The sequence below is a fragment of the Henningerozyma blattae genome, chromosome 4, assembly GCF_000315915.1.
Source record: "Henningerozyma blattae CBS 6284 chromosome 4, complete genome".
NCBI lineage: Eukaryota > Fungi > Ascomycota > Saccharomycetes > Saccharomycetales > Saccharomycetaceae > Henningerozyma > Henningerozyma blattae.
In genome coordinates this window covers 1,429,000-1,443,984 of record NC_020188.1, presented here as the reverse complement: position 1 = coordinate 1,443,984, position 14,985 = coordinate 1,429,000, and the positions used below count along the sequence as shown (strand labels likewise).

At 31.3% G+C, this 14,985-nt stretch overlaps 3 protein-coding genes across 3 annotated transcripts; all 3 read left to right on the top strand.

Annotated features, from left to right (window-relative positions):
- Positions 1–621: 621 nt before the first annotated feature.
- On the top strand, positions 622–2,346 carry TBLA0D05810 (sugar porter family MFS transporter; the record flags this gene model as incomplete). The annotated part of the gene is made up of 1 exon (XM_004180543.1): positions 622–2,346. The coding sequence occupies one exon, from the start codon at positions 622–624 to the stop codon at positions 2,344–2,346; it is 1,725 nt and encodes a 574-aa protein (XP_004180591.1).
- Positions 2,347–6,970: 4,624 nt separating this feature from the next.
- TBLA0D05800 (sugar porter family MFS transporter) lies at positions 6,971–8,695 on the top strand (the record flags this gene model as incomplete). Its single annotated transcript, XM_004180542.1, has 1 exon — positions 6,971–8,695. One exon carries the CDS (start codon positions 6,971–6,973, stop codon positions 8,693–8,695), a length of 1,725 nt encoding a protein of 574 aa, XP_004180590.1.
- Positions 8,696–12,170: 3,475 nt separating this feature from the next.
- IDS2 (Ids2p) lies at positions 12,171–14,693 on the top strand (the record flags this gene model as incomplete). Its single annotated transcript, XM_004180541.1, has 1 exon — positions 12,171–14,693. The coding sequence occupies one exon, from the start codon at positions 12,171–12,173 to the stop codon at positions 14,691–14,693; it is 2,523 nt and encodes an 840-aa protein (XP_004180589.1).
- Positions 14,694–14,985: the final 292 nt, after the last annotated feature.

The window sequence follows — 14,985 nt, the reverse complement described above, 5'->3', positions numbered from 1 at the left end:
AGTGACACATTAATATGTTTACCAACGATATTAAATAGTACTCTTTGACTTTAGGTACCCTATATTTTCATGAACACATAACCATATGCTGATGAGAGGGGGCCTACCAGTCAGAGTGATCACATAGAGGGGACCTACCAGCTAGAGTAATCAGATATTGCACCTAGCAAAACTTTCTTTGATAAGGAAATTTGTAAGTATCATCTATCAATAAGGAAAATAGTTACGGTGCATTTACTACTTCAAGCTATTCACATAAAGGAAATAAACTATATGGCTACCCCATTAAAATAATCTTGTTCAGTTATCTTATAATCAAGTAGAGCCGTATTAACAAAAAAATAAAGAAATTTCCTTAACCTGCTGATTGTTTTTTTATAATTTTAATGACAACAAATTTTATTTTACTTCCCTAGAACACGATTAGTTTAACACATTTATCATAAGACTTTAATTTTCGATGAAAATTCAAGAAATATAAAGACATATATTTTAATGATATTTGCATGCATGCTTTCAGTCTTGTTTGTATAAATAAATAAAAAAACTATGAACAACTCATATTTTTCTGCATTGTCCAGTAATAGAAAAAAATAAAATACTTTCTTCTTCTACGTTAAAATGTCTGGCATTATTATGGTCGAAAAGCCAATACATGATTATACAGGATTTGTAAACACTGATACTGAATCAGTTCATTCAAACGATTCTCAAAGAGAGGATAACCAAAAACAGACGATTAGTGTGGATAGCTTTTCTGAAGATGATATCTCTCCCAATGTCATTGAAATACTAAAGAGGCCACTATCAACTTACATCACGGTTTGTTTTAACTGTATTCTGATTGGTTTTGGTGGGTTTATGATGGGTTGGGATATCGGTACTATTGGTGGTTTCATTGCTCAGCCAGATTTTAAGAGAAGATTTGGTTCTACAACTAAGGAAGGTGAGCATTATTTATCAAAGGTTAGAACAGGGTTACTGGTGTCTATTTTTAATATTGGTTGTGCTATTGGTTCTGTCACTTTAGGTCGTCTCGGTGATATCTATGGTCGTCGTCTTGGTTTGATCATGGCCACCACTATTTTTGTTGTTGGTGTTGTTATTGAAATAGCTTCTATTGACAAATGGTACCAATACTTTATCGGAAGAATTATTGCTGGTGTTGGTATGGGTGTTATCGCTATTTTGTCTCCTATGTTAATTTCGGAAGTGTCTCCAAAGGAGGTGAGAGGTGGTATGGTTTCCTGTTTTCAAATGATGATTACCTTGGGCATTTTCTTGGGTGATTGTACTGAATATGGTTCTAAAGAATATTCTAACTCTGCTCAGTGGAGAGTTGGTCTCGGTTTGCAATTTGCCTGGAGTTTATGCATGGTTGCTGGCATGTTATTTGTCCCTGAGTCTCCAATATATTTAGTAGAGAAAGGTAAAATTGAAGAAGCTAAGCGTTCAGTGGCTATTTCAAATAAATTGAATGCAGATGATCCAGCTGTTATTTCAGAAGTGGAAGAAATTCAGAGTGCTGTCGAAAAGAAAAGAGCTGAGGGTGAAGCTGGATGGAATGATCTCTTTGAAACACATAACAAGATTTTCCAGAGAGTGATTATAGGTATTATGCTTATGGCTCTACAACAATTGTCCGGTGCCAACTATTTCTTCTACTATGGTACCACTATTTTCAAGTCAGTTGGTCTAGAGGATGGTTTTGTGGCTGCCATTATTTTTGGTGTGATCAATTTCTTTGCTACCTTCTTATCTATATATTTAATTGATAAATTCGGCAGAAGAACATGTCTATTATGGGGTGCAGCAGGTATGGTTTGCTGTATGGTTATCTTTGCTTCAGTTGGTGTGACAAGATTATGGCCAAAAGGCAAAAATGCTGGTATCATATCCAAGGGTGCTGGTAACTGTATGATTGTCTTCAGTTGTTTCTTCATCCTCTGTTTCGGTACTTCCTGGGCTCCAGTTCCATTTGTGTTTATTGCAGAATCTTTCCCGTCGAAGATCAAATCCAAAGGTATGGCTTTAGCTATTGTCTCCAACCAAATCTGGACCTTTTGTATTGGTTTTTTCACTCCATTCATTACTGGTTCTATTAATTTCTACTACGGTTACGTTTTCTTAGGTTGTTTGGTATTCGCCTGGTTCTACGTTTTCTTCTTTGTTCCAGAAACCAAAGGTTTACACTTAGAAGAGGTCAACATTATGTGGGAAGAAGGTACTCTACCATGGAAATCGGCTTCTTGGGTCCCACCATCACAGAGGGATGCGGACTATGATGTTTCAACAATGACCAACGATGATACTCCAGCATGGAAGAATATTTTGGGCAAGCGCTAACCCATAATCATCTATTTATTGTGGACCTACATTACACTTGATTTTTCTATGCGTATTTTTCAGTTCACTGTTTTATTTTTCTATCGTTTAATTAACATCTATCCTCTACCTCATTTTCACATTTTTGGTATGCATTGTTTTAATGTTTCCGCTACTTTTCATTTGCACTCCTTATCTAATTTATATAATTTTGATCACTTTTTACTTGCACTTCATTTTAAATTTTGGTATATTAACCTTATAATCTGTTAATAAAATCATTAATTAATCCCTACTTTGAATGATTTTATGACAGAAATATATTGGTATTACAATTTTTTCTACTATTAATCTGAATTTTTATATAATTTTTAAACTACTATATAGTCTAGTTAATAGTTGTTGTTATTGTTGTCTTTTTTATATACAAGCTATGTATTTGCAAACTAGTCAGATTTACCTAAATGAACTTTTTTGAAAAGCAATTTAGCTACTTGTTGTCAACTGTATCAATTGTTAAAGTAAATACTTGAGATAGCATTCAATTTAATATTAAATTTTGTATCATAGCTTATTAAATTATAAATATATTCAAATCAATTTGTGTTTTCTTGAAAAGCTTTTTAGGATTTTCACATAAATTTGAGTTAAAATTTAAAACTGTGCGTTACTTATCGTTTTTAGAATATGTTTATATAAATAGATATCAAAAATACTTTTACTTATTGCCCAACTAAGTATGATTTAAGATAATCGGTAGTGCAACCAATAAGGTTGTCATTGAAATAGCTACATTCTATTCTTACTCCACTTATTCTTACCTTTGTATGCAAGCATATGTATCTAATTCATAAGCTTTACCACTTATATAGATACATAGCTATATAACCAACAACTATATTACTATCTTTACTTATTCCTTGTTTTTACAAGTTATATTGTTTTTAGATTAAAGAATTGTTTACAAAATACTTCTGGTTGTTAGTAGTATATTTTTAGTATAGAAACCTCCTACCCTTCTGAGTAGATATATAATATATAAAAATAGATATAAAAAAAAAAAAACTTATAAATCAAATTAATGTAGACTAGTTATAACTTCTATTTTTAAACATGAAGAGTCAATTCAATTTATTGCCAACGTCGGGTAAAAATATTTCACTTAGTTTGCCTGATTAGTATATCATGATATTCATGGTGAGTTATGGCATACTATGACACGCAAATTACTTTAATAGTTAATTTTATAAAACAAGAATTTCCTGACTTAGAGTTCATTGGTTACACTACTTGTATATTATACTAGATTGTTATTCACAAGTCAGTGTTATTTACTTATTTAACGTATAAAGGACAATTATCTTTAGTAACGTTGGCAATTTACCACAAGTATCCAACTTTAGAAAATGTAATATAAGTATAAGAACTTTTTTTAGTACAGAGACAAAATTTTTTTTATTTTTAATTCTCTTATATTTGTGTAACTTAGCTTGATTATGGCCTTATATTCAATTTACACTTGGGATTTTATTTGTCATATTTCCATCTTCTATACTCTTTCAGTAATTATGAATAGTATTGAACTCAGAAACTCAATATTGATTGAATACTTTCCTTTCCTTTTGATTTATCTTCATGTATATTATTATAAATTCTAAAAGCTTATGGATTAACGCATATACTTATTTATTTTTGGTCCATTGAGTACTGAATCCACTGAAGCATTTTCTACTTCTAACATTTCTACTATCTATCTTAGTAAATCTAACCCAACTATTACCACACCTATAGTATAGTTCAATTATACAAACTTCTTAGCGATGGACATTTTTGCATAGAAGCATAAAACTATTTGGCTATAGATATATGAGCATATGAGGATATCTATCATACTATACATTAACGTTACGGTATTTATTTCTATGCCGTTCTTATGCATAATTTTTTAATCACTGCTTTTTCTTTATAATTTGCATGAGAACTAACACGGAAGTATCAAAGTGTGTCATACCCATACCCTATACATGCCATTTCTGTTAAATTCATCTCTGACTTATTAGTATTTTAAACAGTTGAAGCATATACCAATGAATCTATTTTTCTAGCATTGATATTATTTTTGGTAATATATAGACTCAATTTCTAAAATATATCTCTTTCGAATGTTTTCTTAAAAATCTCATACTGTTATAATTCTAAGGGCGTTTATATAAAAAATTAATAAGCTGAATCAATTAATATTTTCAATTGGAAGTAGGTGCATCTATGTCTTATTATTTGTTTCAACCAATTAACATTAAATTACATTTCTAGGTTACTGTAACTAGTTTAGTTGTTTATATTACACCATTTTTTGTTTTATAAGTATAGAACTATGTTGAAATAATCTAGATTGCAAATTATCTGTTCAATTATGCCTTAGATATAATACTGTGTATCTTCGGCGTTAAAATTAAGCACTACTATCAATTCCTTTTAACTATAACTTTGAATTTAAGCAAATATATATTCCCCTTTACCTTCGTCCGTCCTATAGCAGATCCTGAACTAATTAATACAAAAAATGGTATTGGACTTTAAGTGTATAGATTTTTCTTATTAACCTCCTTATATGCCTAACAGATGCATAAATATCTATATGTTTCCATAAAAACAGTTTCTATTTATATTGCCCGAGAGATGAAACTTGTATACAAGGATCATTTAATAAGTAATATTTTACACCCAGAAATAATATTAAAATCACTAAAAAATCACTAAAAAATCACTTGTATAACATTGATAGGTAATATTACTAGCTATAAACAGCTAGGCATATTTGTAAACTAGCATTTTAAATAAGAGCTCTTAAATCAATGATCATTTTCATTGCTTTGTTTAGAAAAAGATTTTTGTGATACGTGGTTAGATTCTATTGTTAATTTCTTTATGACACTACTATTTTAACCAGAAATGGTGATCCAACTTTCCAATAAGACAAAATAAATTGGCTACGCCAAGATACAAACTTACTCTACTCTAGGAACTATGAGGCCAAAAGCCTACTACACAGTATATACTTGCTTATACACATTATAAGGCTTTATCCAATTCTACAGTTTACCTGTCTTTTTGAAATTGACCCTTGGGAACGAATTACTTGTTGGAGGGTGGAGAACAGTTTTTAACATTTCTAACAACCTAAAAATTCAGATATGTAATAACCTTAACTTTCACGAATAATTGTGGTTTTAAAGGTAATCCACAGTATATGAGATATAGCAATAACTTACATTAATTTTCTCAACATGCTGGCCAGAGAGGTCTACAAGGCGTGCGCTAAATTTCTTAACCCATGAGTATTCTACCGTTTAAAAAATTACTAATAATGAAATATTTTGAGTAGTATAGTTCATAGAATATAAAAAATAATTGGAATAACGAAGGAACATGCTATTAATTCTAGAATCCTAAATTGGTGTTTGGATAAAAGCCCCAGAAATCTAATAAAAGCTTCATACAAAACTGGAAAATAACGGCCGGGTTAGGACGCGACGGCTGCCATGATGTCTGAGAGAGTAGCCCGATATGGATAGCCTCCGAAAATTAAGCTATAAAAGCAGCAAAAATGTGGGGAGTATTTCGTGGGAGGTGACCTTTTTGCCTGTGGTGATAGTTATATCAAAAGAAGAACACATTTAAGAGGAACTGAATGGGATGAATCTTGTTAATAAATCCCGGACGTCATAAAGAAGCAATGGTTTAGCAAGTGAAACATGAATTTCATAGAGGGTCCAGAGTAACCAGAAGAAAGCTTGTGTTGCATTGCAGCATCGAGGCAACTATTACCCAAAACAAATGAATAAAAGTTGAAGAAACTTACTTTATGCAGTAGTCACAAATAACAAGGTTGCAACCAGTCTTAGGCAGAGGTTATTTACAGCCGATTTGTTCCATCTCTGCTAGTTTCTTGCAAACAGTAGGTTCTCCGCAGTCTACATCTCAGAAACTTAGGCACATAGGTAATTTTCAATAAGTGAATGACACATTAGTATATTTGCGGAGGCTATTGAACAATACCCTTTGAATGTGGGGTAGCATGTGTTTTTATAAACATCTTGCTGTACACTGATGGGTGGAAGCCTGTTAGAACCGTGGATCAAAGATTGCTGCTAGAAAAACTTTCTTTGGGAAGGAACACTAACAATTTGTGAGTATCAATTATCATTGGGGAGAATAGTTACGATACTTCTTCAAGAGGCTTCTATATCGAATAAATGAGTTATAGGAGCCCCGCAGAAAGATTCTTAGTAAGTCCCTTCATATTCAAATAGAGTCGTGTAGCAGAAAAAGAAATTCGTTAGATTGCATTCTGGCATTGATTGTTTTGGTAATTGGAATGATAGCGTCACTTATTGTGATATTCTTGGATATGCGGGGGGGGGTCATTATGCATTTATCAGCACTTATTATTATAAAATTTTAGTCTCTCATGAAAACTTCAAGATATATAAATCAACCATATCTTAATGATAATTAAATATTTGCAAACGGTTTTGTTTTAAGTATGTTTAAATAAACAAATAAATTATCAACAATTCAAATTAATTTACTGACTTATACAGTAATTAAAATAAAATAACTACAATTCGCTTTTTAGCATAAAATGTCTGGTGTTGTTAATACCGAAGATCCAAGCTCTGATTCCACTGGAGTTGTAAATACTGACACTGAATCAGTCCAAACCAACGACTTCCAAAAAACAGATAAACTAAAACAAGACTACGGTGTGGATAATTTTTCTGGAAATGAAAATTCTCCCCAAGCTATTGAAATCCCAAAAAAGCCTAAATCGGCTTATATTACTGTCTGTTTAACCTGTATTATGGTTGCTTTTGGTGGGTTTATGATGGGTTGGGATATCGGTACTATTGGTGGTTTCATTGCTCAGCCAGATTTTAAGAGAAGATTTGGTTCTACAACTAAGGAAGGTGAGCATTATTTATCAAAGGTTAGAACAGGGTTACTGGTGTCTATTTTTAATATTGGTTGTGCTATTGGTTCTGTCACTTTAGGTCGTCTCGGTGATATCTATGGTCGTCGTCTTGGTTTGATCATGGCCACCACTATTTTTGTTGTTGGTGTTGTTATTGAAATAGCTTCTATTGACAAATGGTACCAATACTTTATCGGAAGAATTATTGCTGGTGTTGGTATGGGTGTTATCGCTATTTTGTCTCCTATGTTAATTTCGGAAGTGTCTCCAAGGGAGATGAGAGGTGCTATGGTTTCCTGTTTTCAATTGATGATTACCTTGGGCATTTTCTTGGGTGATTGTACTGAATACGGTACTAAGACATATTCTAATTCTGTTCAATGGAGAGTTGGTCTAGGTTTGCAATTTGCCTGGTGTTTATGTATGGTTGGTGGTATGATGTTCGTTCCAGAATCTCCAAGATACTTGGTGGAAAAAGGTAAATTGGAAGAAGCTAAGCGTTCAGTGGCTACATCAAATAAATTGAATGCAGATGATCCAGCTGTTATTTCAGAAGTGGAAGAAATTCAGAGTGCGGTTGAAAAAGAAAGAGCTGAAGGTCAAGCTGGTTGGGGTGAATTATTCCAAACACATAACAAAGTTTTCCAGAGAGTTATTATGGGTATTATGATTATGGCTCTACAACAATTGTCCGGTGCCAACTATTTCTTCTATTATGGTACCACTGTTTTCAAATCAGTTGGTCTAGAGGATGGTTTTGAAGCTGCCATCGTTTTTGGTGTGGTTAATTTTGTTTCTACCTTTTTTGCTCTATATTTAATTGATAGATTCGGTAGAAGAACATGTCTATTATGGGGTGCAGCAGGTATGGTTTGCTGTATGGTTATCTTTGCTTCAGTTGGTGTGACAAGATTATGGCCAAAAGGCAAAAATGCTGGTATCACATCCAAGGGTGCTGGTAACTGTATGATTGTCTTCAGTTGTTTCTTCATTTTCTGTTTTGCCACTTCTTGGGCACCAGTTCCATTTGTCATTATTTCTGAAACTTACCCATTAAGAGTCAAGGCTAAGGGTATGGCTTTGGCTACAGTATCGAACCAGTTGTGGAATTTTTGTATTGGTTTTTTCACTCCATTCATTACTGGTTCTATTAATTTCTACTACGGTTACGTTTTCTTAGGTTGTTTGGTATTCGCCTGGTTCTACGTTTTCTTCTTTGTTCCAGAAACCAAGGGTTTACAATTAGAAGACGTCAATGTTATGTGGGAAGAAGGTGTATTACCATGGAAATCATCTACTTGGGTCCCACCATCGCAAAGAGGTGCTGATTATGATGTCGATGCAATGGCAAACGATGATACTCCAGCATGGAAGAATATGTTAGGCAAACACTAACCCATAATCATCTATTTATTGTGGACCTACATTACACTTGATTTTTCTATGCGTATTTTTCAGTTCACTGTTTTATTTTTCTATCGTTTAATTAACATCTATCCTCTACCTCATTTTCACATTTTTGGTATGCATTGTTTTAATGTTTCCGCTACTTTTCATTTGCACTCCTTATCTAATTTATATAATTTTGATCTTATGACCTTTTAATTTTATTTTTAATTATCTCCTAATTTGTATATTCTTATAACGATATAATTCCCTATTATAAAAATCTTCTAAAATTCTATCTAATTATTATACTATAATATGGATTTTTTGACGCTTTTTTAGAAAGGCAGGTTATGTAAAAACAAAAAGTATTATGTAATATATTATTTATAATAAATATTTAAACCAAAACAAGCTGAATTGTAATTCTAAAACTATTTCCTTTTTTGGCTATTGAATATTTTGTTCTTCTTATAGGTTTAATATCATTAGAATTTTTTTGTCGTGTTTCAAAAAATTTTTAAATGTAAATAAATCCTGCCTAATCATATATCTACTGTTTTAGGATAAAATATAGTATAATGTGAATATACTGTTGAGCGTAAAATATTACGTACTAAGTGATATTTTTATACAACCTGCATTTCTCAGAATATAAATAGAGCTCGATTTTATTTACTTCTGTAGTTTTATATACGTATTTAGCTCGGAGAGGACAATTATAAGAACAGTTAATACCAAAAAAATCCGTCATATACAGCTAGATATTTATGGTCTTTATACATACAACAGTAGATATACTAGTTTGGGATAAAATATAGTATAAGGTGGATATACGTTGCTAATAAAAACCCCAAATAGAAAATTTGTTGTCGTTAATTAAAGTACATCATGTAGCTTCCACAGGATAAACTAAGCATGAGAGGCACATAACTCTTGTGAGGTTAATTAGGTGAAAAAATTTTCAGGTATAGACGACGATGAATTGACTTCTCTTGTCCAAAAAAAGATGTATAAATTGCCAGCAATTCAGTCGACATCTAATCTTTATATTTTTATATTTTCTATAATTTTAATTCCTACTAAAAAGGGTAGGAGGTTTCTATACTTTAAACAATCTAAAAAAAGAATTATTCTCTTAAGTATGACTAACAGCAATAATAATATTAAGGATTCTGATGTCGTACAAAAGTATATAAAACAAACTCTATATATATTACGAGCAGGGCAGTTTGTTTAAAAATATCAGTTTGTAATATTTCACACTCAACACACTCAAAATATTTATGCTCGTTGTTTAATACGTTAGTCAAGTAGTTATCGAATAATTTTTTATATTTATTTAGATTAGAAAAATTTCCTTACCTTCTTAGGAAATGGGAATAAATAATATACACTAATTAAGCTATGCAAGTTGAAGATACTTTGGCAGTAATTTATAGTTTGAAAAATTGATAGATCCCTTGTCAATGTATTGATTGCTCGACAAAATATACCACACAAAACTGTAACTCAAAAATGTTACTATATAAAGAGGTATGTATTAGTTTTTTCTGGAATGACTAAATAAAAGCATAGCATTTTTATTATAACAGTATTTATTGGTAGAAATATTCCTTTGCGGCATCATCGTGGTTTATTACCGTAACTAGAAATATTATTATTGAAAACTCCGAGATCCAAAAGAAAAAGAAACGAGTAAGAAAATCTTTCAGGATATTGGCTGCTAAGATCTGTTTCATTTATTCAATTGATAACTTAATGTTACATAACTTTGACTACTTAACAAACCCTCTATAAATAATAAATTCATAGGTTTTATTACAGTGCCTTTAAAATCATACTACTCTTTAATGTAATGATTGAGATATCATTCTCAAAAACATTAGAGGAAAAAAAAATCTAATATGTTCTTTTAGAATAACGATATTTCTTCCCTAACAACAGTTGAGTATCCAGCATTCTTAATATATATAGACGCTTTTAAAAAAATTACAATTCTAATACATAATGAAAAACGAATTAAATAATTAGTCTAAGAACTATTAGGGAAACGCTCCATGATATAAGTAACATCAGAACTTGCTTACTATAAATAATATTGGCCACCAAGATGTTGTTTTTTCCCTTTCTTTTCTCAGTTTTTGCTTCTTTTAGGATTTTGAGTTACTTCAATAGTTCTGTACTTTGTGTGCAAGGATAGACTAATCTATATAATAATGAAATTCCAGAAATTTAACCTAGGTAACCCACTTGTTCCTGCATTTGAATTTAAGCTTTGTTGTGATCGATAGAAGAAGTATTTTACGTGTTCATAAATACTTACCTCAGTTCTAGTTAGCATTATTAAATGAGTTCCATGATTTAATTCCTCTCCATAAATTTATCAGAGATTGATTGAAATTAACAAGCCCACTAGACCATATATCATATACTACAATATAACATTCCAAGGAGTATATGAGTGCCTGATATTTTCTCATAATAAGGTGTTCATTACAAACTTTCTTTGGCTAATTATTTTCAATATAATTTATACAAATAAAAAATATATGATTCATAGAACACTGTAAACCATATACTATGATTTCCTCTCTTACCCGGCTGATCACGTGCCTAAAGCTGCTTTCTGTGTGACCCAATACGGCACAAAGTCGACTCCTTAGAAATTTCAAGGCGAAAATGGTCTTGCAGGATCTGGTAAAATACCAGAGCAAAAGGGGTGTCATGGAATTATCATAATGAAACTGAGGAATGATTACTATTCCTTGCTGAGAAAAACTGGTGGGGCTTAACAAGAAATTTGGAGAGAGAATCTTCGAACTGGTTGGAGACCTAGAAAGAACGACAACGAGAAGTAATCATCACACAAAAAAATCAACTATAGAAAAAAAACTCATCCCTTAGCGATAAGTCATCACTTTTTTATACAACTCATCCTATCGTGGAACATTAATAGAAAAGATTTTCAAGGGTGTCTATTTTGTTCTATTCTGTTTGGAAAATTCTATCTACAAATCTATCCATCTTACAAGATCTGGAACATCTAAGAAAAGACTAAGGATCCAAGTCTGAATTAGATATACCTCAACGCTGCTTCATTGACTAATTAAGGGTACTTGCAACTTCGACAGCAAATTGTTTTAAGAGGTATTATAAGTGTAATAAAATACACTGTTTCCCACAAATATATACTCCTTTTGACAGGCTCTAGGGGAATATTCATCGCAATAAATTTGTGTTACTAACTAGAACAACAACATTTAATTAACTGTTGTCTTGTCTTGCTTGAGAAACATATTCAACACTTTTCAAGATATCACCTCATAAGAAAAAACAGAGAATTTCTAAAGACTCGTCAATTTCATTAATTGATAATACTCATAGTACCCCTACGACAACCACTATTGCATTCAATCCATCCGATACCTCTCTATCTTCAAGAAGATACTCAGACTCATCTACTATTGAAAATTTGACAGAAATGGACTCTCAAGATGAATTCAACGGTCAATTAGCCGCGGCTCTAAGAAAGTCATGGTCAGAACCACAAGAAACCTTTAAATCTTCTGATTCTAATCATAATCCTAACCAGCATCATCATCACCATAAAAATTCTCGTCATTCTCATAACCACCCAACCCATAAATATTCAAAGAAAAATGAGCATGTGAGTGAAAACCCAGATGATATACAACAAAATATTGATGCAGCTCTCATTCCAAACGATGCTAACGATAGTGATAATTTCAGTTTCTTAAATGAAGATTCTCCAATTGGTACTCCAATTGAATCTACTTTAAATATGAATATGAATATGAACATGAATATGGAGGCCATAAACAAATTAAATGCATATCAACAACAACAGCAGCAACAGCAGCAACAGCAACAGCAACAACAGCAGTACCAACAAGAGGCTCAAAATCCAAATCAACCTTTATTACCAGAAAAATATGCAATGGCCAATATACGACAAAAACACATTCATTTTAATGAAGATTCAACCTCTTCTCCCTCGACCCCATTGGCCCCAAACATCATTAATCAACAACAACAAAATGTTTATCAATTATTCAAAAGACACTATTCTTTAACTGAAGAGGTTTCAGAATCTATCTCGGATATTTTAAATGATTTAAACTTGGATTCTTCCACCGATAACATAGATTTTATCGATCCTTTAACTGCAAGGAATATTAATCCTGAAAATTCCAATACTCTCATCCCTCAAGGAGGTAGTAGTAATTATAATAAAGAAGAAAATATTCAGAGTCCATCTTCATCTTCTACAATAGATCCAAACAGCCCCTTTGCTCATTATTTGAAAAATACTATTAAAAACAATCAACAAGAATATTCGTCAAATGTTAACGAATCTCAAACGAAAAATGATAGTAATTCTATGGATGAAGGATCATCAAGAGATATAGCAAACCCTCAAGCTTCCCATATTACTGCGTTTTCAACTAATAATAATGATGATATGAGAGAATCTTCTCCAAATTCTTTCGCAATTCATGAAAATTCTGTTTCTCCTACTAGAAGTTCCAATATGCTTTTCCAACAACAGCAACAACAACAACAACAACAACAACAACCTTCAAAACAAACTTCATTAGCTCCTCCATCAACTATCCCCACTACTTCTACTTTCAATTTTAATAAGCATGCATCAATTTCAAGCGTATCCCCTTTAAACAACCAATGGAATCCAACTGCCACTATTAATACTGGCACTGGTACCAATTCTAATAATATACCTAGTAGTCAAATGATGAACGTGACAACTTCCACTAATAAGAGGAATAGTAATAATCCAATAAAATCAAACAAATCTAAATTAAGAAGGGGCTCTTTACAAGATGTTCAAAGAATAAGATTGCTATTAAATCCAAGAAGTTCATTTTCAGGTTCATCTCAAAATGAGCCACCAATGATTATCCCTGAAAATGCTACTTCCCTAAGCGCAAGTACTACAACTTCCAATAATTCTGCTTCATCTTCTTACTCAAATGATTTTACAATTAATGACCAAACTCCTCTTTCGACACACACAACAAACACAAGCATTTCTTCTAATGATTCAACTGTTAATTCTGTAACTGCAATGTTAACTATAAATGGGAATACAATTGCTGATGAAAAAAAATGTTGGGTTACTATCTTGATTGATAATGATACTGAAGTGATTCGTCAACTTATCGTATTGAATGAATCTTTGAAATTGGTTAATTCCAACTTTAAATTGTTTATTTTAATTACTAGTAAAGTTGATTCTAAACATTTAATCTCCTTGGGCTTAACTAATTTAATAATTATCAACGATTCCATATTGAATAATAAAAACTATTCAATTCAAATTAATAATAATTTATCCAAATTACTTTTATTTACTTCTTTAACGAAATATTTTGATTTGATTTGCTATTTATCGCCTACGTGCTTGATAAATCAGAATATTGATGAATTATTGATGAATAATGATATCTTCAATGAAATTGATAATGAAACATGTGTATTATTAACTAATAATACTACAGCTACAAGCTCAACTGATTTGTCTACCAAGTCTATCAAGACTATCCAAGTATCCTCAGAGGATTCTCCAAGAATTATTATCTTGAAACCAAATGAGGAAATTGCTATGTGTATTAAAGAGTTTTTCACAATTTATGATTTGAATAAAGAAAATATTAAAAAGAGATTAATGGAGTTTTATGAATTAGATGATTTACATGTTTTAAAAAAATTGTTTGGTGATTCATGGAGTAAATTATCAAATAATGAATATTGCCTAACTTTTAATGAAAATAATTTACTTTCATATTTATCAAAAGAATTAGTTTTGGGATACAAGATGCTGGATTATAGGGAATTGAAACCTTGGACAGATAAGAATTACCAAAATTATATTCAAAAGAAAAATGAAGACACTGCTGATCCATATTACAATTGGTATCAAATATACAGTAATGCCACTCACGATAAAAATTTTAGAATTTAAATACCTCATACTATAATATACATAATGTTGACAATGTATATTATTAAATTGCATAAAAGAATTTTTGATGATCTATACTCTTGGCTTACTAGTCATCAACAATTTAGTTTATCATATAAATCAATTTTTATAAATGTTTCTTATTATATCCATAACTTTTGATTTTTATACTTTCCAGTATGTATTTAAAACTTATATACTTAATGAATTACAAAGAAAAAGAAAAAAAATCCATGACTTGCTAATCTAAAGAAATTTATAATATTTTAATAATAATTGACGGAGTTACTTT